At 43.6% G+C, this 23,370-nt stretch overlaps 1 protein-coding gene across 1 annotated transcript in view; it reads right to left on the bottom strand.

The window, feature by feature from the left end:
• The window catches only part of LOC124795700, a 673,305-nt gene that overhangs the window by 165,655 nt on the left and 484,280 nt on the right, over positions 1–23,370 (bottom strand). Inside the window, exon 5 of the mRNA XM_047259781.1 lies at positions 14,494–14,678. Within this exon, the coding sequence (XP_047115737.1) occupies positions 14,494–14,678 (185 nt within the window). The remainder of the gene's footprint in view (positions 1–14,493; positions 14,679–23,370) is intronic.

The raw sequence follows: 23,370 nt of genomic DNA, 5'->3' as shown, positions 1-23,370 counted from the left end.
AAGGAGACAGCTATTGGCAACACAGGAAGCACCAACTTACAACTAGCGCTAAGTGTACAAGCTAAACTTAACTTCAACTTAACATTTTAATTCACGTACAAGATACAGTCTGCTTATATCATGTGATAAACGATAATTGTTGACAATGTAGTAATAGAATATCGAAATGGACTATTTCATATACGGCACTTGTGGTCTATCAAGTTCGGGAACTACTACAGACTGGGCTCGAAAACACTCCTAAGATGCAGTTCTGGCGTGTTGAGCGAGATTTTGAACATTCTCTTATCCTTGAGAAAAAATTAAGCGTTTTGGCAGGATATTTATTGTAGTTCAAAGTTATACTGGGGTACCTCTTGATTAGCGGCAGCGGTTTTCCAGTTATTCAAGAAAAATTTCCAAAGATGACCTCACCAGTAAGGACTTTAGTATGTCGCTCAGGGCATTCACTCCTACCACTGTGCAAAAATGGGACTCCATGACTCAGGTCCCATATTCAACTTTTCTCATTTTCCATGTTCAAACATTTTGGTTTTCGTTGACTGGACTTTTATTACGCCACCTGCTTAGTTGTACACATTTGATGTTTGTGTAGATTTTACCTTACAATGTGTATTTCAACAGCATACATTTAACAATTAAATCGTTAGTCTGGGATTCTTAATATGGCACTACTGTGCTCGTATGGCCTACGTTACATGAAACTGTAAACGTAATTAGTTTGTGCATAACCCTTACGTAAGTATTTTCCTATCAATATTCTCATGCGAAAGTTTGCATTAATAATGTTAACGGATAAGCTCATTAATACTGTGATGCGATTGCCCTGTCAAAGAATTTCCAAAAGAGCGAATGGGAAATAATTCCTGTAGCCGCAAATTTATTAACGTGGTGGGAGGAAGTACCATGAACAATATACTAAAAATCCTGCCTATTGGTGCGGGTGGAAGGGGGAAGTTTATTTGGGGGTGGGCCTGTTTTCAAGGATAGTTTTGTAAGTTTTTCTCGAAACCCGCTGCCTCCAGCAAAAACGTGTTTCATTATAAAATTAAATTACATTAAATTACCAACAAAAAGGGTTCTACTAATTTTCACTCTAGGACCAATACTTTGCACGCGGAGTGTGTTAGAGTACAGAAAATCTCACACATTGTACTTGTGCTGTACCTTAGGTTTGGCTTGGGTGGTTTTTGTAGATCAGTTCCTGCTAGCATTCGAGCTTGGTGGACCACAAGTCTCCTATATTCAGTTGTTCCTCTTGACTTCCTCTAAGCCACTGTGGTACACTGTAAACTACACTCCTGGAAATGGAAAAAAGAACACATTGACACCGGTGTGTCAGACCCACCATACTTGCTCCGGATACTGCGAGAGGGCTGTACAAGCAATGATCACACGCACGGCACAGCGGACACACCAGGAACCGCGGTGTTGGCCGTCGAATGGCGCTAGCTGCGCAGCATTTTTGCACTGACCGCCGTCAGTGTCAGCCAGTTTGCCGTGGCATACGGAGCTCCATCGCAGTCTTTAACACTGGTAGCATGCCGCGACAGCGTGGACGTGAACCGTGTGTGCAGTTGACGGACTTTGAGCGATGGCGTATAGTGAGCATGCGGGAAGCCGGGTGGACGTACCGCCGAATTGCTCAACACGTGGGGCGTGAGGTCTCCACAGTACATCGATGTTGTCGCCAGTGGTCAGCGGAAGGTGCACGTGCCCGTCGACCTGGGACCGGACCGCAGCGACGCACGGATGCACGCCAAGACCGTAGGATCCTACGCAGTGTCGTAGGGGACCGCACCGCTACTTCCCAGCAAATTAGGGACACTGTTGCTCCTGGGGTATCGGCGAGGACCATTCGCAACCGTCTCCATGAAGCTGGGCTACGGTCCCGCACACCGTTAGGCCGTCTTCCGCTCACGCCCCAACATCGTGCAGCCCGCCTGCAGTGGTGTCGCGACAGGCGTGAATGGAGGGACGAATGGAGACGTGTCGTCTTCAGCGATGAGAGTCGCTTCTGCCTTGGTGCCAATGATGGTCGTATGCGTGTTTGGCGCCGTGCAGGTGAGCGCCACAATCAGGACTGCATACGACCGAGGCACACAGGGCCAACACCCGGCATCATGGTGTGGGGAGCGATCTCCTACACTGGCCGTACACCACTGGTGATCGTCGAGGGGACACTGAATAGTGCACGGTACATCCAAACCGTCATCGAACCCATCGTTCTACCATTCCTAGACCGGCAAGGGAACTTGCTGTGCCAACAGGACAATGCACGCCCGCATGTATCCCGTGCCACCCAACGTGCTCTAGAAGGTGTAAGTCAACTACACTGGCCAGCAAGATTTCCGGATCTGTCCCCCATTGAGCATGTTTGGGACTGGATGAAGCGTCGTCTCACGCGGACTGCACGTCCAGCACGAACGCTGGTCCACTGAGGCCCCAGGTGGAAATGGCATGGCAAGCCGTTACACGGGACTACATCCAGCATCTCTACGATCGTCTCCATGGGAGAATAACAGCCTGCATTGCTGCGAAAGGTGGATATACACTGTACTAGTGCCGACATTGTGCATGCTCTGTTGCCTGTGTCTATGTGCCTGTGGTTCTGTCAGTGTGATCATGTGATGTATCTGACCTCAGGAATGTGTCAATAAAGTTTCCCCTTCCTGGGACAATGAATTCACGGTGTTCTTATTTCAATTTCCAGGACTGTATATTACCATTTTCACCCTGCAAATTATCTCCTTAATATAAGAGTAATTGACGACAACGATCTTGTAATGATATAAAATACGTCCTTGTGCATATACGTATGATAAGAGGGCTAGAAAGTTGGGACGAAGTACGATCACCAACGAAGTACATTTGAAAGAGAATGAGATATACGTAAAACATTGCAAATGGTATATGAAGATATAAGTAGGTAGTTCGTCAACGGATGGTTAACAGTACTCCTGAGGAGACGGAACAGGATAGAAATTAGGTTGAGAGTAAATATAGCAACTACATTAAGCCATCCTATGTTACAGTCTGCACTGGCATTGCGCAGAACCCGCGTAGATGTACGTGAGCTGTAAAGATAAACTGGTTGACAATAACGAGTTGCCCTGAGAGAACGCACAGAAGTCCGCTTTTTAAAGAACACAGCGGCTGCACCACACTGGGAGAACAGAATCCACTGTGCAGCGCCTGTATGAGGCAACCCACAATGCGAGCGAGCGCAGCACAAAGCGGCTCATCAGGCGCGGCCGACCCGTCACAGCGCGGAACGGCGCAGAACAGCGCTCCATTTCGGGCGCGGAGGCCGCCACAATTACTGCACTTCTGCTGCGACAGCGCGCGGGCATCTGCGGTGCGGATTAAGGGCCACGCAGCGGCGACACAGCGAGCACAGTGTTCGCGTTCCCAAGTTCTTCCTGCGACTTACTCGGCTGCGTGACGGCTTCATTTTGCTTGCACAAAGTTTTAGCGCTAGAGGGGCTGCGAACCCCAGCCCACTAGTGCTATTTCAAAATGTACGGTGTAACACGAGCATACTGCACAGCAGAAACACGTCAAACACTTTCAGTTACAGACCAACATCTCTTACATGGTATGCGGCAAAATATAATAGTCATGTCGGAGTTTAGGAAATGAACTTTGCTGGAAATGAAGGGATCTGTGATTCGTTCCACGGAAGAAGTTATAGGTCAGGTATTGCGTTGCTCTTCGGGTTTCAATAAATACTATCCAGCTCACATTTCTACTAGCCATACTTGGGCCTCTGCGTGAAACTAAGAAAACAGCTCCAAATTATTCGTTTGGACAAAATAAAAGATGTGATCAACATGGAATCCTAATTTCAAGGCCCTCTGCCATACTGGAAGTGCAAAACAGCCTATTACCTATTTCAGCACGGGTTAATAAACCGGTGCAAATAGATTGCTAACAGGTAGGAGGGCGCTCCCAATATGCATAAATGTCTCCTGATATTCCATCCATTTTCTGGAGTGCATTAACTCTGATACCGATATTCAGGTTGATAACCGTCAAGACTTTCTCAAAATGAGTCGCTTGTAAGATTTTTAAAGCAACTACACTGTGGAGTAAACGCGCATGCGTCAAAGATAACAGTGTGGAAAACATACATAATCAACAACGGAATATTTTGTAAACATTGTAGATTACTTCCTGGCAGATTATAACTGTGTGCCGGACCGAGACTCGAACTCGGGACCTGCCAGCAAGTTTCATATCAGCGCACACTCCGCTGCAGAGTGGAAATCTCATTCTGGAAACATCCCCCAGGCTGCGCCTAAGCCATGTCTCCGCAATATCCTTTCTTTCAGGAGTGCTAGCTCTGCAAGGTTCGCAGAAGAGCTTCTGTAAAATTTGGAAGGTGGGAGACGAGGTACTGGCAGAAGTAAAACTGTGAGGACGGGGCGTGAGTCGTGCTTGGGTAGCTCAGTTGGTAGAGCACTTGCCCGCAAAAGGCAAAGGTCCCGAATTCGAGTCTCGGTCCGGCACACAGTTTTAATCTGCCAGGAAGTTTCATATCAGCGCACAGTCCGCTGCAGAGTGGAAATCTCATTCTGGCACTGTAGATTAGTTGATACCATGTTTGCTCTGTTTACTCTCAGAGGCGTACAGTTTTATCTGTGATTGAAGCTCTTGTTACGAGCAGTTATGTCTTTGGTATAATGTGAAGTACTTTAAAAATCGTGAAACTGACAGACCTCTGGAAGATGGTCGACCAAAATATTGGCTCCAGAGATAGCAATAATCTGGATGAATTTACGGGAAATGATGGAATATTCGATCCACCGGGAAATCTTAAAAAAAAAAGTTCCCTGATGAAATTCGGTATACAGTTTGCCACTACTATCTTCACTGCTGAAAATAATTCAGAAGTAAAATAAAAAATGTATCATGCAAATATTGGTTAGCTACCTAGCAACATTAATCAACATGAGTGCCTTACTTCTAACTTCGTCGTATTTGTTCAGATACAATGAAAACATAAACCTGGCTTATAAAATTTTATGTATCGATTCCCAAATTCAGTTCAGTGAAGACGATTCTGAAGTTAGAAATTTTTGTTGAAATGCGAATTATCACACTGAAAAAATTAAGTCTTTCTTTAACTATTCTCATGCAGGATACATTAAACCGAATAAAATCTTAATTACATTGTGATGTGGTACACAAACAGCATTATTCGCTGACTTCTACATGTGTTCACTGTGAATGATATGCTAACAGTTAATTTTCATAACATATTTGTTTCATGTACTTGTGATATACGAAACGTATGTGTGGATATATGTGTATTTATGCGTGTATACAGCATATGTATAAAAACACCACCCGAATAGGCCTTGAAGGCCCAGCGGTACCGACCAGCTGCCGTGTCATCCTCGTCATTATACATCATCGGTTGTTGATACGGAGGCGCAGCACACCACTCTTCCGTCTGTTGTCAGTTTTCATGAGTGGTGCTGCTATAATCAATCAAGCTGCTCCTCAATTGGCCTCATAAGGGCTGAGTGCTCCCCACTTGTCAACAGCGCTCGGCAGACCCGGGCAGCGACCCATCCAAGTGCTAGCCCAGCCTGACAGCGCTTAACTTTGGTGATCTGACGAGAACTGGTGTAACCAATGCGGCAAGGCCGTCGGCTAGCTTATCTATAAAGAGAGATGAAAAAGTTCGAAGATCGTACAGTCCAGAATCGGTGTGGTAAGCCAAACAGGCAAATTCGCTGTGAGCAAGCATGAGGCTCTCATCCCACCAACGCACCAGGCTGAAGAACCCCTTTGGTAAAACACCGTGTCTTGGTGTATAAGAAAGTATGTAACTGCCTGCTACTCATCCAGCAGGAATCGTTGAACCTTCAAGGCCTTTTTTAAGAGACTGAAGGTATGACAATCCTGTGAGGAGACATGTGGACTGTAGGGTGGGTGCTGGGTAGTCTTCTACTTGAGTTCGCGTAACTTCTCCATTAAGACATTCCTAATATGGGGGGCATAGGTCATCATGAAGCTGCAGCAGCCACAGAAGCTATTTTCTCAGGAGTACTTCGCGCCGTAATTTCTACATCGCTGAGAAAAACAGTTTCTCAGTAGTGGAAATCAGTACGCTATTGGACCCGACATTGAAGGAACAGGGTGAACATCACATTTCCAGCAGATGGCTGACTCTTGAACTTCTCGGGAAGAGCGGACGATGGATGATACAACTGCCTCATCGACGATTTCGACTTCTGTTCTTAGTGAGGGCACAAGGTTTTGTTGGTAGCAAGGAAGTGCTCAAGGAACGTGTTGCGTTCATTATTGAAACGCATCAGTGACTTAAGGCAAACAGACATCTGGTTTAGTTTATGTTCAACATTCAACACCCGGTTCATCCACGGGCTGCAGACTTTACGGTAGCATAATTCATGGTGGATAACGTGTTGAACGCTACCAAACCTAATGTAAAGATCCTTAGCTGGCATACAAATGGTTATGCACTGGTGTGCGCTAATCGCACCATCAGTCTCCGCTGGCTGTTGCCCATAATGGATGTGGCTGGCCTCCCGGATGGACTGGCGTCTTGTGTCGAATCGCTACCAGCACGGAAGTTGGAGCCCCATAAAAATTCTTTATTCTCCGATGGATGTCTACCGGTGTTTGTCCTCCAGCAGCTAAGAAAAGGCGAACAGCATGTTAGTCCCGGTTGGACGCATCTGGTAATAACGTCACCATAGTTCACGTTTCCACATTTACCGCACCCGCGTCGGAAGGATAGTGTTGCCATTCTAATCCCTTGCCTGCAAGTCCATCCTTACACAGGGTGACTCATCCAAAATTTACACTACAGGTATTGAGGAAATAAGTGCTATTGATGTGCGGTTTTCACAGAATGGATTGGCATTCAAGGTCTGGTACTGTTAGCCAATCAGCAGATCGTAATACTATTTAGAATGCGTAATTTTTGTGCAAATGTACACATTTTTAAATGGAACATCGCCTACTGACAAAATCAAAATAGAAGTAAGGCAATTTAGACCTTCAGTGGTGTTTATTGCAGGATTCTAGTGTGAGTCGTTTACGAGATATAATATTTTGAAAAGTTCGTACACCAACACTTGTAGAATACCTGTGGCAGCACGCACTAAAGAACAACACAATTGTATAAAGTAGTCATGTGGATTCAGAGCAGTAACGAGGCACCTAACCATCACAGGTTATGTCAAAACTAACCACCGGAAGCGGCAATACACGCTTCCAGTCTGGTATGGAACGACTGCTGCAAACAAGCTGGTATTTCAGCGGAGATGTCCGAGCGAGCAAACTGCAGTAATACCTAGGGTGTAGTTGGTATGTCCTCGTAGACACCGTCTTTCGGCTTTCCCAACAGAAAAAAACTAGCGTCAAATAAGGCGGGAGGGGGGGGGGGGGGCGGGGAGTGGACGAACCGGCCAGTATAACGATTTGGAAACAATTCATGAAGACATGTTGTAGTAGTTTTTGCACTATCAGCCGGACAGCTACGATGTTGGTACTGCAGTTTCCTCCTAGTCTGTAAAGGAAGGTGTTCTAGCATCCGTGGAAGATGGTCTACCAGGAGCCTATGATGCTTGTGCATTTTCAGTGTTCCGTCTATAAAAAACGGGCATATAAGCTCATGGTTCACACCACACGTTTACACTGCATGGATGCTGACACTCCATCTGATGAGGCCAACGGGGATCATGTTTCGGCCGTTTACCTGGCCATATTTGGTAAATGTGGCTTCATCACTAAACATGATACATCTGGAGTATCCTGTATTAATGCTCAGGTACATAAGCTAACACGATTCTCGCAATCGTTTCCATGCAGCTCTTGATGGACACAGATGTGATAGGGATTGAATCTATGTCGATGGCGAATGTGTAGGATTGGTAAATCACATCGTCCACTCACGACTTCCTGCTTGGACTGTCGCACAATAATTGACTAGGAAGTCGTAATCCACTTAAGGAACTCATAAGTACACTGTAAGCAAACATAACAACATTGTACCTAGCAACTACGCAAGCTGAATGGCGCAAACGTTGCACATACGAAATCTCGTAAATCATTCGATCACTCGCACTAGATTCTTGAAACAAGCACTGGCATTGTAATTTACCCTTCTTTTAGTTTTTTAACGTCAACAAGCAATGTTCCATTTAAAAAGTGTATGTTTGCGCAAAATATACACTTTCTAAGTATTGTTACAATCTGTTTATTGGTTAACAAATGGTTCAAATGGCTCTAAGCACTATGTGACTCATCATCTGAGGTCATCCTCTAGACTTAGAACTACTTAAACCTAACTAACCTAAGGACATCACACACATCCATTCCTGCGACCGTAGCAGCAGCGCAGCTCCGTACTGAAGCGCGTCGAACCACTCGGCCACAGCGGCCGGCTTATTCGCTAAAAAATGAGTCCCAGACTACTAGTCCATTTTATGAAATCCGCGCATCAATACAACTTTTCATTTACGCAATATTTGCGGCGCAAGTTGTAGGTGATTCACCCCGTATATCATCATCGGAATCGCGCTGAAGTGCAGATACATTGTAGCAACGCCCTCAAACTAAAACCTTTCGGTTGCCCGGTATAAAATAACCACGTCAAGCCGTTAAAAGTTTCAGGCAATAAAAGGCTACAGCAACACGTCCTGAACGTCTGTTATTTTAGTATTTTATAAGGTAATGGCGTACGGCACTGTTGGCTGTGCAACCACAAGGGACGGATTCAGCTGCAGAATCGGGAAGGCTTTTCTTCCTATGTGTACACCGGCCCCTTTTCTTGCAGGTATGTGAGAGTTGTGTGTTAGGTATATTTGTTGAGTTTAGGTGAATGCTATGTTTGTATTGCGTATTGATGATGAAAAGAGATGGATCCAGGTCCCGATCCACAGCTTACGCCTCTCGAATAGCACGAAGGTAACATACGGATGAGAATCAACATTGTCACATGTCCTCGCCTTTCGAGGCACTGTAGATAGGATTGGGATGTAACAAAAGACATTGATATGCTTTCTGGTGATCATGAACTCTACGCCATCACCTCTCCTCCCCTCGCCAGCAAAATACAGGGATGGAAATTTCGTTCACTACAAGGGTTCTTATCGGTTTAGCTTAGGGCCAAGCGCCACCGCACAGTTGTGTGTTACCGACATTGTCTGTGGATACGAGTATTTTATAAGAAGATGCTGAGCACATCAAGAACAATTTTAATGAGAATGTCGTTAGGAATAAGAGTAAGTGAAAAGCGATCGGATTTGAAAGGGCGGTAGGATCTTGATACATGTTTTCTCCCCAGCTCTCCACAGTGTGCATCGAAGAAGCAATGACCCATATAACAGAAAATTACAGGAATGCCATTAAAAGTCAGCCAGGAAAGTTGTTAGTGATGTCACCAATGGCACTGGTAAACCTTAGTGAATGTGAGGAAGAATTACAGAACCTGTTGATGGGGGTGAACACTCGAATTAGCAAACAATGTGGACTGAAAGTAAACCAAGGAAAATCTAAAGGAATGGTGGTAGTAGAGATCAGATTTGTGATAAACTTAACGTCAAAACTGGGGATGATGTAATAGATTACGTGAAGGAATTCTACTTAGTCGAAAGCGAAGGGTAGCAGGAAGAGGAGCACATAAGACACAATAGATGGCGTTCGTTGCTAAAACAAGTCTCACAGTGTCAAGCAAGGGACTTAATCTAAGGGAGAAATTTCTAGAGTGGTAACATAAGAAATGAAGTGTTCTTCGTGAATCCATGGAGAAGCTCACCATGAGAAAAATGACTGAATAACCAACAAAGGGATAACATTCTCCGAGTCGGGACATGGAATGACAGAAGTTTGAACGTAGAAGGGAAAGCAAGAAAATCTGAAAAGGAAAATACGTAAGCTCACTGAATATATAGCAGGGTCCGTAAAGTGAAATGGAAAGAAGACAAAGATTTCTGTCAGATGATTATAGGGTAATATCATCAGCAACAAAATAAAGTGTAATGGGAGTACGATTCGTTATGAACAGAGAAGAAGGGAAAAGATTCTGCTCTCGTGAACGTTCAGTGATACGGTTGTTGTCATCAATTTGGACAGCAAAGCAACGTGACAAACGTGGTTGAGGTATGCATGCCATCGTCCCAAGCAGGAAATGAAGACATGGATTATATGAGGATACTGAAGGGGTAATGCAGCATGTGAAGGAAAATGGGATGAAAATCTTATAATCACAGGCGATTGGCGAAGGAGTTGTAGCTACGTTTACAGACGAATTTAGCTTAGGCATTAGGAATGAGAAAGGAGGAAGACTATTCTACGACAAAATTCATATAGTAATACGAATGCTCCATTCAAAAATCGTAAGAGAAGGACGTAGTCCTGGGAATGACCGGGAGACACGGGAAGATTCCAGCTGAATCACATCAAGGTAAAATAGAGATTCGGAAATCACATGTTGTATTGTAAGCATATTCAGGAGTAGATACAGATCAGATCACAAGCTCGTTACGATAAAGGTCAAGCTTACGTTTAAGAGTCTAGTCAGTCAGAGTCAGTGCACATAGAAGATGACTACGGGAGTACTAAGGAATAAAGAGAAACGTGTGAAGTCTCTGAAGCTCTACATACTGCGGTAATGAATACCTCAGTAGGCAGATCAGTTGAAGAGGAATGAATGTCAGAAAAACGGCAATCACCCAAGTTGGAAAGGTAACTATTGGTACAAGGAAGTTAACAGCGAGGAAATTATAGGTAACAAAATAAATACTTCATTTGATCGACGAAAGAACGAAGTGCAAAAATGTCTCGGGAATACAGAAACACATAAATGCGTTTCACTTAAGAATGAAATAATTAAGAAGTGCAGAGAAAGTGACACGAAACTGGTGCGTGAGAATGTGAAGAAATCGGAGAAAGTGATTGTTATATGGACTGATTCGGCATATAGAAAAGTCAAAACAACCTTCGGTGGTATTGAAAGCAAGTGTGGTAAAATTAACACTGCGATGGGAATTCCACTGTTAAACGCAGAAGTGGGAATACATTTAAGTACATTTAAAGCCTCTTTGAGGGAACTTGTCTAATGACGACGTAGAACAAGATGCAGCAGTCGGTAGGGACGAGATAGGCAAACCAGCCTTAGAACCAGAATTTAAAAGGGCTTTGGAAGACATAAGATCAAATAAGGCAGAAGGGATAGATAACATTACATCGGAATTTCTAAAATCATTGGGTGAAATGGCAAGAAAACAGGTATTCAAGTTGGTGTGTAGAATGTTAGACTTGGGAATTTCAGAAAGGCATCAATTTCAAAGATCGCAAGAGCCGACAAGTTAGAGGATTGTCGCACAATCAGCTTAACAGATCATGCAACCAAGTTGCTCACAAGAATTGTATACAGAAGAGTAGAAAAGTGAACTGTGAATATGTTACGTGTCGATAAGTTTTGCTTTTGGAATGGTAAAAGCACACCAGAGGCAGTTCTGATCTTGCCCTCGACAATGGAAGCAAGACTAAAGAAAAATCAACACTCGTTCGCAGGATTTGTCTAGGAAACGCGTTCGACAGTGTGAAACGTTGCAACATGTATGAAGCACTGAGAAAACTACAAGTAAGCTACAGGGTCAGACGGGTGACATGCAATACACAAATTGGAAGGTCAGAATGAAGTTCTCGCATTACAAAGGATGTAAGATAGGGATGCATAAGTTAGAAGCTACTGCATGATAGGGAACTTATTAAGACATTAGTGAATAATTAATTAATTAGTGAATATTACATTAAGCTATAGAGAGTAAAAGTTATCAAGAATATGGGTGTAAAGGCTATTCCGAGATAAAGAGGTTGGCGCAGAAGAAGAATTAGTGGTGGGTCGCATCAAAACTCTCAAAAGAATGGTGACGCTAAAATAAGGATTAATGTTCCCCAAGTTATTAAAAGTGTAGACGATCCTGCTATCACCGTATGACAACAGTTCAAAGGAATTTGAGACACATCTCAAGGAATAAACCGTACAGGCAGTATCAGTCAGCCGTTGCCTTTAGAATCACCATGTTTTTGTTCGAGAACAGGGAATGTCAAATTTCGTTCCTATTACCTGGAATTTGTCGTTCGCCATACCTTGCCGGTTTTCCGTTGTTTGTCGCGTTACTCTCTGAACGAAATCTGTACGACCTTGTACATAATTACTGTCTCTTCGAAATCGTTACACCAGAATTTTTATTTGGAACCATGGTGTTTCACGCGGTCGGCGTTCTGAACTGTTCGTACAATGATTACCTCATTCTGGCGAACACTGCCTCTAAACAGCCATTATGTTATAGTCTGGAAACGCATACGATCTTATCTTCTCCCTGTCGTTCAATGCCCGCCTCGGTTCTGTCTCTCTCCTCTTCTCTCTCTTTCTGTCTCAACCACACACCCATCCACCCAACCACCCAACCACCCACACACACGCACACACACACACACACACACACACACACACACACACACACACACACATCTTCTTTGCTACTCTCGCCCTCACACTCTCTTAACATATATATCATGTTTGTAGAATATAAACTGCAAGTAGAGGCAAGGGGAAGAAGAGAGATTTTATTTTCAGATGAGGTAATTACAGACGACACGTATGATTCGGTTGACGACGGACGACGAGACGATAAATCCGCACCAACGATCTATCGCGGCATCCACCTTCAGCAACGTACGGAAAAATATAAAAAAGTAATTACACTACTGTCCATTAAAATTGCTACACCACGAAGATGACGTGCTACAGACGCGAAATTTAACCGACAGGAAGAAGATGCTGTGATATACAAATGATTATCTTTTCAGAGCATTCACACAAAGTTGGCGCCGGTGGCGACACCTACGACGTGCTGATATGAGGAAAGTTTCCAACCGATTTCCCATACACAAACAGCAGTTGACCGGCGTTGCCTGGTGAAACATTGTTGTGATGCCTCGGGTAAGGAGGAGAAATGCGTACCATCATGTTTCCGACTATGATAAAGGTCGGGTTGTAGCCTATCGCGATTGCGGTTTATCGTATCGCGACATAGCTGTTCGGGTTGGTCGAGATCCAATGACTGTAAGCAGAATATGGAATCGGTGGGTTCAGGAAGGTAATACGGAACGCCGTGCTGGATCCCAACGGCCTCGTATCTCTAGCAGTCTAGATGGCAGGCATCTTATTCGCATGGCTGTAATGGATGATCGTGCAGCCACGTCTCGATCCCCGAGTCAACAGATGGGACGTTTGCAAGACAACAACCATCTGCACGAACAGTTCGACGACGTTTGGAGCAGGATGGACTATTAGCTCGGAGACCATGGCTGCGGTTATCCTTGACACTGCATCACAGACAGGAGCGCCTGCGATGGTGTACTCAACGACAAACCTGGGTGCACGAATGGCAAAACGTCATTTTTTCGGATGAATCCAGGTCCTGTTTACAGCATCATGATGACCGCATCCGTGTTTGGCGACATCGCGGTGAAAGCGCATTGGAAGCGTGTTTTGTCATCGCCATACTGGCGTATCGCCGGGCGTGATGGTATGGGATGCCACTGGTTACACGTCTCAGTCACCTCTTGTTCGCATTGACGGCAGTTTCAACAGTGGACGTTACATTTCATATGTGTTACGACCCGTGGCTCTACCGTTCATTCGATCCCTGCGAAACCCTATATTTCAGCAGGACAATGCACGACCGCTTGTTGCAGGTCCTGTACGGGCCTTTCTGGATACAGAAAATGTTCGAGTGCTGCCCTGGCCAGCACATTTTCCAGATCTCTCACCAACTGAAAACGTCTGGGCAATTGTGGCCGAGCACCCGGCTCGTCACAATACGCCAGTCACTACTCTTGATGAACTGTGGTATCGTGTTGAAGCTGCATGGGCAGCTGCACCTGTTATACACGCCATACAAGCTCAGTTTGACTCAATTCCCAGGCGTATCAAGGCCGTTATTACGGCCAGAGGTGGTTGTTCTGGGTACTGGGGTTTCTCAGGATCTATGCACCCAAATTGCGTGAAAATGTAATCACATGTCAGTTCTAGTATAATATATCTGTCCAATGAATACCCGTTTATCATCTTCATTCGTTCTTGCTGTAGCAATTTTAATGGCCAGTAGTATATGTATGGCCTGCCGGGGATTTAAACGCCCTTACTCCACAGCATGTAATTCTGACAACATCTAAGATGGTTTCTTGCCAGCAATATATTTAACTTCACAAAGATGATACGATGGCCACTATAGATTGAGCAGTAAAAGACCCAAGTTACTTCGAGCTGGTGCGAAAGCTTCCGCACTGTCTGTATGTGACGAGAAAACTTATTATACATAAAGAAGTTGTGTGAAACTTTTGGCACCTGTGCATTAAGACATACAGTAACGCTAGTTTGACTTATTTTCGATGAGACACCTAAATGCTAATAAGCTACATTTGAAGGATTGTGCTTACCCGGGTAGTAGACCAAGGTCTTTCTCGTGACGTACGTGGTTCCCGGAATGTGCATCTCGCAGCCGAAGATGGTGGGAGATTCGAGGTTGGAGTCCTCCACGTGGGCAGAGGCTCGAACCTCGTAAGCTGCGCCACCCACACCAGGCGTCGCCGACGACTTGATCACCAGGTCGGGCAGCGTCCACCTGCGGGAGCGCAACGGTGAGATAGGCTTAGGCTAGACGCTAATTGAGGAGCGCATAGGACGGGGCAGAGCAGCACGCAATTTTGTAACTTAAGGGTGGACGTTCATGAAATTGACAGGAAACGTCAATCTCTATTTATTTAATTTATTGCTAGAACTAATGAACAATGAGTTCCCAAAGTTTCAGTGACGAAATCACACCCAAAGTGACTGAAAAATTAATATGTGACTCGACCTTCCTGCCACGCTCACTTTTTGAAGAAATATTTCAATACTTGCTCGCTGAGCAAGGATTCCGTGGATTAATTTCAAGCAAACTTGCATGCAATATATCTAAAAGGCTATGATGTATTATCCCTGGTTTTATTTATCATCTTTCACTCTGTTCCATATCTTAGAAATGATGACAAAGGACCTGTTTTGTTTGTGGAAAAGCAAATTTTGCTTTTTCTAATAATTTCCGGGTATGCAGCCGGATCCCGTCGACATTCTGCCACGAAAATTTCAGAAGTCACAACAATTTTTGCTTTGCCTTTTGCTACTTATGCCGATGACAGGGCTATCAGACATTTTAACTGACGCGAAAAGTGCACTAGGGGATAAACATTTCCACATGGTGTCAGCGGATGAACATCCCATTCATCGCCTATGACACACTAGCTGGTGTAAATGTGTACAGGCTCAGTGGGATAATAACCCCGTCATTCACAAGGGGAGACTTCCAAATTGTATCCTGGATGTTACCAAGCCCACATAGAGGTTTCTGATCGATACGGAACTTATAAAGAAGTGTGTTCACGGCAAAAACTAGAATCTAAATGAATCTCTAAAATCACCCTCATGGAAACAAAAAAATGGTTCAAATGGCTCTGAGCACTATGGGACTTAACATCTATGGTCATCAGTCCCCTAGAACTTAGAACTACTTAAACCTAACTAACCTAAGGACATCACACGACACCCAGTCACTCTCATGGAAACGATGCCCTAAAACAACATTTTTATCTGCTGCAGTTTTCAGAATTACAGCTTACGACTCAGTTCTTGTATTTAATTACAGAGAATGGGCATTAAAATAGGAAATTTCGCTCACGGCATCTTGAGAAAATTATATTTACAGCGCCTCTGTGCAGATGAAGAAGTTGAAGGCCTGATGAAGGAAAGAATACAGAAAACAAGAAACCAGAAGAGAAGCCTAGGAGGCGAAGAGGACCCTGAGACGAATCTGGGGCCTTCTGAAGAGGTGACAGGAAAATACTTTATGCTGAACTTTCAATTGCGTTTTCTGAAAATTAAGTTCTTTGGAGATATTGCGCCTCTTTCTCACAATCTTTGAATGCCAGAATCAGAAAATTTTGTACACTTATTTCTACAAGCCGAATAACTGCTCCCTTAAGAGTAAATTTAGAAATTCTTACTGTTAGATGAGATATGGGGCAGAGTGCTTGTGATTTTGAATGAATTACACTTACAAAATTGTAACTAAAAAATTACTAAGATTTTCCTGTTGGATATATTCAAAAACTCTCATGAAAGAGACTTACTATATGGAATGAAATTAAACATCGAACATTTTGTTTACATCTTTTGAATAGCCCTCGACAAATAGATACAGAATTATGTTTTCAAGTTAACTGTATACAGTGAAGAGCCAAAGAAAATGATACACCTGCCTAATATCGTGTATTGGCCCCCGTGAGCAGTCAGAAGTGCTGCAACACGATGTGGGCTGGACTCGACTAATGTCTGAAGCAGTGCTGAAGGGAACTCACTCCATGCATCCCGCAGGGCTGTCCATAAATCCATAAAAATAGTAGGGGGTGCAGATTTCTTCTGAACAGCACGTTGCAAGGCATCACAGATACGCCCAATAATGTTCATGTCTGGGGAGTTTGGCGGCCATCAGAAGCGTTGAAAATCAGATGAGTGTTCCTGGAGCCAGTCTGTAGCAATTCCGGACGTGTGGAATGTCGCATTGTCCTGCTAGAACTGCCCAAGTCGTTCGGACGCACAATGGACATGAATGGATGCAGGTTGTCAGACAGGATGCTTAACTGTCAGGTCCCCTATCAGGGGTCCCATAACAGTCCAAATGCTCGCGCCCCAAGCCATTACAGGGCCTCCACCAGCTTTAACAAACCCCTACTGACTTTCAGGGTCCATGGATTCATGCGGTTGTCTCTATGACCGTACATGTCCATCCTCTCCATACAATTTGAAACGACACTTGTCCGACCGAGTTTCCAGTCGTCGACAGTCCAATGTCGGTGCTGATGGGCCCAGGCGAGGAGTAAAGCTTTGTGTCGTATAGTCATCAAGGGTACACGAGTGGGACGTCGGCTCTGAAAGCCCATATGGATGATGTTTCGATGAACAGTTCGCACGCTGACACTTTTTGATGGCTCAGCTTTGAAATCTGCAGCAGTCTGCGGAAGGGTTGCACTTCTGTCACGTAGAAGTGGTTGGTCCCACTCTTGTAGGGTCTTTTTCCGGCCGCAGCGATGTCGCAGACTTCATGTTTTACCGGACTCCTGATATTCACGGTACACCCGTGAAATGGTCTATGAGAAAATCTCCACATCATCGCTACCTCGGAGGTGCTGTATACCATCGCTCATGCGTCGACTATAACATCACATTCAAAGCCACTTACATCTTGATAACCTGCCATTGTAGCAGCAGTAACCGATCTAACAGCTGCGACAGACAGTTGAAGTCTTATATAGGCGTTGCTGACCGCAGCGCCGTATTCTGCCTGTTTCCACCTCTATGTATTTGAATAAGCATGCCTGTACCATTTTGTATGGCGCTTCAGTGTAGCTGAAGAAACTTGACAATAAATGTCTTAATTTCATGTAAAACATGGTACAAACCTTTACTTGTGTATCTTCAGAATTGTGAACGTGGTGCATCTATTATATGGCGTGCGTTTTTCGTGAATGTCCGGCCATAACAGGTGGAACTGGGACCGCTCAAATTGGTATACGAAGAGGTGATGGTGCTACTCCCGCCTGCGCCTGGTCGCTTGGCGTTGTGGCTGTGTCGCATTTTCTCGCACAACACGCCACGCTAACAATATGGGAGAGGTGAGGCGGGGAGCGGGAAAGCAGACCTCTCACATACGCCTCCTTCGTCACCGTGGATATCGGCAGTACTAGTATAGGCCATCAGAAAAATATTGCCTTACCACTACACCTTATTATCACAGAATAGTTACTCGTTCTTCGCCCTTTAAGCTCTCTGTCCTTCTTTATTAGCACATTATATTTTTCAGTTACTTATATCAGTATTGTTTTGATTTTTCATTGCGTTATTGTTTTATTTTCTCAAGAACAATACGCAATTCAATGGCAGGTGGAAATTTCCAAGGCAGTATCCTCTTTGTGCTCCTGGTAGAAAGCGTACTAGTTCTAAAGTATGTAAGTTTCACTGTGGTTACTTTATATGAATATAATGTGAGACATCGCATTTTTACTGAAAGCTAGAACCAGTCGAGAAATCTCTACGAATGACAATTTTTTTTAATTGGTGCATAGTGATAAGATAAAGTGTTGTAGTGGCTGCATGAATAGTATCAGCACCAATAAACTAATCACACAACAGTCTACAAAAATAAAGACTGTGGTCGGTATTATAACGAAAGTATCAGAATTATTCTCAGTTGCTGACAGTACACTGACCATTTTGTTGATTGGATTACTTGTTTACTCTTCTCAGTAATAACTCTTTCACCCGTGAATCTCACATGGTCAGGTGAGTAACCATTATCCGTCCTATGTGCGTCACTCTACCTGAAGAGGACACTCGTCATTATTTTCATATTTCGCAGGTGAAAAATTGGAAAAACAACCTTTCGTAAGTTTCCATTGCACTCCTTCAGTATTAAAAATACGATGGGTTTCTGTGATTCCGCTAGAATTACTACAGAATTGGCGATTTATATTTCTGTTAATTGTTAACCTTTTCTGATTTGAAGAAGCATCATCATTTATGAGTACCGCCTGTATTTAACGGTTTTAATTGTGTACCTTTTGCCAAAACACAATATAATTTTCACGAACTTAGCTTTCTGTAGCCATTGTGACACAATCCTGAAACGGAGTGAGTCATTAAACAAGTAACTGGCGACCAGTGAGTTCAATAATTTACGGGAAACCTCTTTGTATCGGCTTTCAGTGACGTAAGAGAAGAAATTTACGTTTATTTTCGTACTAGGAAATTCTCTTTCCGCTAGCCGTTGATGACTTTTAAAAAATGACATTACTGGGCCAAAAAAAAAACCTAATGCTCCTGTTACCGCCGTGGATAAGGAACTTCCGTACGTCAATAATTAGGAAGAATATTCTCTTTCCTGCGTTCTACCATTTTCCAAAGTCTACTTTCGATATCGCAGCGGTTTAGCAGCTATGAAAGTTGTTGTGAATATTTCGTTCTCGCGTGGATGCGATCAGAAATGAACGCGATACATAATATCCATTTTCTCGAGGCTGGCTCCTTCAAAGTCTAAAGACAAAAATAAATATCACATGCCTTAACATACGGTGTAATATGCACCAAATTGAAAATCAAAGGGATTCCTATTTTTCACTGCAAACTTACCCAATTTCTGACTTGTGTTACTGAAATGCGAATATCACAATACGTACGACCATTAGGGAGAGGAAGGGCACTTCAGCATTAAGCTGACAGTTCAAGTAAAAATCTTTTGTTTGTGTGATAGCTCCTGTAAAAGTGAAAGGTGTGTGAGTAAATTTTCGTAGGAGTTTTTCTTGTCTTGAATGTTAAGAATTGTGCTCATAGGGTATGAATTGCTTAGACACGTTGCACAGCGTCGGTAGAGAGATACGCAACACAGAAATGAGTATAGATGCTCTTTACTCGGCGAAGGTGCGCGCTAGATTTACATGTTGAAAAATGGCTCTGAGCACTATGGGACTCAACTTCTGAGGTCATTAGTCCCCTAGAACTTAGAACTAGTTAAACCTAACTAACCTAAGGACATCACACACATCCATGCCCGAGGCAGGATTCGAACCTGCGACCGTAGCGGTCTGGCGGTTCCAGACTCCAGCGCCTAGAACCGCACGGCCACTTCGGCCGGCTTTACATGTTGATCGCGAGGAGAATAGAGGAGACAGACAGTTGAGCTTTGCTGTTGTAAGTGAACATTTGAGTTTGGGTTCATTAGCAGTAAGCAGCAAACAATGGAGGTTTTTGGGAATTATATTGTGGACTAATAGAAGAAGAACTGTGAAGAGAAAATCAACTGTTTTTTACACTGGTAGGTTTGTACTATTTGTGAATGATGGATTACCGTTAATATTTATATTTGTTTTATTTGCGGCAGCGCTTTGATAATGCACCATTCTTGGTTCGTCAGGCATTAAGACCAGGAACCTTTTTCCTTTCCTTTTTTTTTTTGTTAGTATTTATTGATCATTGTTAAAGAAATTGATTTAAGAATAAGATTTTGGAATTTTGTTAAAGGAAAGATTATACTTATGAAGTTAAATTTTTGTAATTCTTGTATTACAGTTACATGATTTCAGGTAAAGCTTAATTATTATTGAAATGTCACTAGATGTTACTAAGTCAAATTATATGTCATTGTTATTCAGTTAATTGAACGCAATTATCCACAGCCCAAGAGTCAATTACGTTTCAGTTTGTTTAATCCCATTATCAAACATGATAAAATGTAATGAGCGTATGGCATCGTTGGGCGGGAGGCCCCATGCGGGGAAGTTCGGCCGCCACGTGCAAGTCTTACTTCAGCCGAAGCAACAGTGGGCGATTTGCGCGCCGGTGATGACGATGAAATGATTATGAGGACCACACAACACCCAGTCCCCAAGTGGAGAAAATCTCCAATCCAGCCGAGAATCGAACCCGGGCCCACTCGTAAAGGAAGCGAGCACGTTACCACCCAGCTAAGCAGGCGGACATAAAAAATGATGAACTAAGAATTATAACAATGTTTTCAGAGAACGCATTGCACCTTTGCGTTTCTCAGTAGTTAGATTTTGCGGCTCTGTTATGGAGACGTGCTGTAACTACGAGAACAGTTTGTACTGTATTATTCACTGCGACTCGGGTAATCCAAATAGTGTAAACAACAGCATGTTTCTTTAATTAAATTTCACAGGGACTAAATTTAGTTTCAAAGTAATCAGGTTTTCATCAAAGCTTACAGTCAGATTGTGGGATAAAATAAGTTTCAGACACGCTACAATTTTCTTAGAATTCTCGCTGTTAGATTTCTCTAAGCATTCTAGCAGTTGAATTTTGTCACCAGTTACAAAAACTATCAGCCTAAAGGTATGATACTGGTACCAGTCAAAATAATAAACCCAAACTGTAGCATCCTACAGAAAATTTTACATTAGAAACACAATCAACATTGCAGATCCACTTTCATTGAAATAAAGTTAAACGGATAACTTTCAAAGTCTTTTGAGGAAGATCATAGGAGGCGGCCGCAGTGGCCGAGTGGTCCTACGTCCGGAACCGAGCGACTGCTACAGTCGCAGGTTCGAATCCTGCCTCGGGCATGAATGTGTATGAGGTCCCTAGGTTAGTTAGGTTCAAGTAGTTGTAAGTTCTAGGGGACTGATGACCTCAGATGTTGGATCCCATAGTGCTCAGAGCCATTTGAACCATTTGAAGATGATAGGGCTCACGCATGAATTCAGCCAGCGCAGCGTGTAGCCAACTTGCACGCCAAAAAATGCGCAGGACCTGCACGACGCATGTGCAACATATGCGTCGTGCTGTAATCTCAGTCACCTCCCACTAGCAATATATGTCTGAGTCTGGTCTTACGTGTTAACTGTAGAGCACTCATTACACATTCAACCAAACCTATTCTGACAGAGGTTCACCTAGTGACCAATGTAGGCCTCCCAGCACTTCGATCACTGGACCACTACGTGACCAATGCGTGGTTGCTATTACAGCTGTCCGATACGTTCGTCTCCCTTCATTGCCCGCGTAAAGCGGCAGCCAGAAATTACGAATAACTGGGGAAAAAAAGGAAGTGGATAGGCTGATAATATTTCACCACAAAATGGAGTCATTCTGTATATGTGATATCTCTTCTTTGTGACATGCGTGAAGGAACAGACACGAGGACGGCCTGTGATCATTTCAGTGCGGATGCACAACATGCTCGAACTCATACGAAATGCTGCAAGTATCATGGGAAAGGACCTCTACATAAGTTGAGATAAATTGAAAATATCAGTGTGAAGGGAGGCGTGCTAAGGTAGTCCGTCCAGTGTTGATGACCACTGCGTCCAGATGGCGCTGTGGTCAGCGCATCTGCCAAGTATGCAGGAGGCCCGGGTTCGAATCCCAGTGGCACCAATTTGGAACTGCCCCTACTGATTTAATCAATGCCCATTCGCAGGCAGTGTCTGTAATACCTTTGTATCTGAAATCGTTGGGTGGAAAAGAAAAAAGTGCTCCCTCCTATAAATACGCAAGTGATTCAGTGATTAGTATGCACTGTACTTTAGTTGCGGGTACCCTGAACTCTGTACAACCTGATCCCACAGAGACCGAATTTTTACCCTAATACTATAAACAGATTCCTCAAATTTCGGGGAGGTTAGGTATAATTTGTGCTCCTTGGTTGCACAGTACAGAAATCCTCATGGATGTAAAATATGTCACGAAACAAGAATGACAAGTACAGCTTGCGTCCATAGATGGTAAGTGGATGTCGTGTAAGTAGAGTCATTTTGCTCTTTAATTTCAAGGTTTATCGTCAAACATGTTTCAAATATGTATTTATGACGGAAAGTCATAAAATTTTAGCCACTACGTCGAAGAATAAAGTTCGTTATTTGTTTCTTCCTTTTTTTTCTTTGTTTCCATGGAGATCCACGTTTTCATTCCTGATAGACATCGAATTCCAGCACCACAGTACCGTAGCAAGCCACTAGGGGAACCAAAACCAAAGGCTGCAGGTGAAGTGTCGCACCGTGATTCGTTTTCGGCAGCAAAATGGCTCTGAGCACTATGCGACTTAACTTCTGAGGTCATCAGTCGCCTAGAACTTAGAATTAATTAAACCTAACTAACCTAAGGACATCACACACATCCATGCCCGAGGCAGGATTCGAACCTGCGACCGTAGCGGTCACGCGGTTCCAGACTCAAGCGCCTTTAGCCGCACGGCCACACCGGCCGGCTTTTCGGCAACAGCGGACGTGTTGCAGCTGTGTCGGGTTTAAACCACATTACTGCTTTACCTGTCAATGAAATTTATACTTATTTGAACCAGTCAACTTAGCTTCGAAACGATAGTCAGGAGCTAAAAATTTACGTCCAGCCATGATCGATCGTACATCCGCAAATTTTTAAATCAGCGCTGTACCAAAAGTGATTTATTTTTAAGGAAGTATTTTATTGTGTGAAATACACTCTCAGACAGAAAAAAATTACTCTCCACAAAGGAATTTTCCGAACTGGATGGAAATCCACAAATGATAATAATTTTAGAAAAACTCGATGATTTATTCAGGAGGGAGAGCTTAACAAGTTGAGTAAATCAATAAATTATTTGGTCCAACTCCGGTGCTTATGCAAGTAGTTATTCGGCTTGGCATTGATTGACAGGGGTTTTTGTATGTCCTGAGATCGGATCCAACTGGATCATGCCATAATGCTCCAAATATTCTCTCCAAGCA

The sequence above is a fragment of the Schistocerca piceifrons genome, chromosome 4, assembly GCF_021461385.2.
Source record: "Schistocerca piceifrons isolate TAMUIC-IGC-003096 chromosome 4, iqSchPice1.1, whole genome shotgun sequence".
NCBI lineage: Eukaryota > Metazoa > Arthropoda > Insecta > Orthoptera > Acrididae > Schistocerca > Schistocerca piceifrons.
Note: the sequence above shows the minus strand (reverse complement) of the source record. Positions and strands in the feature narration are given on the sequence as shown.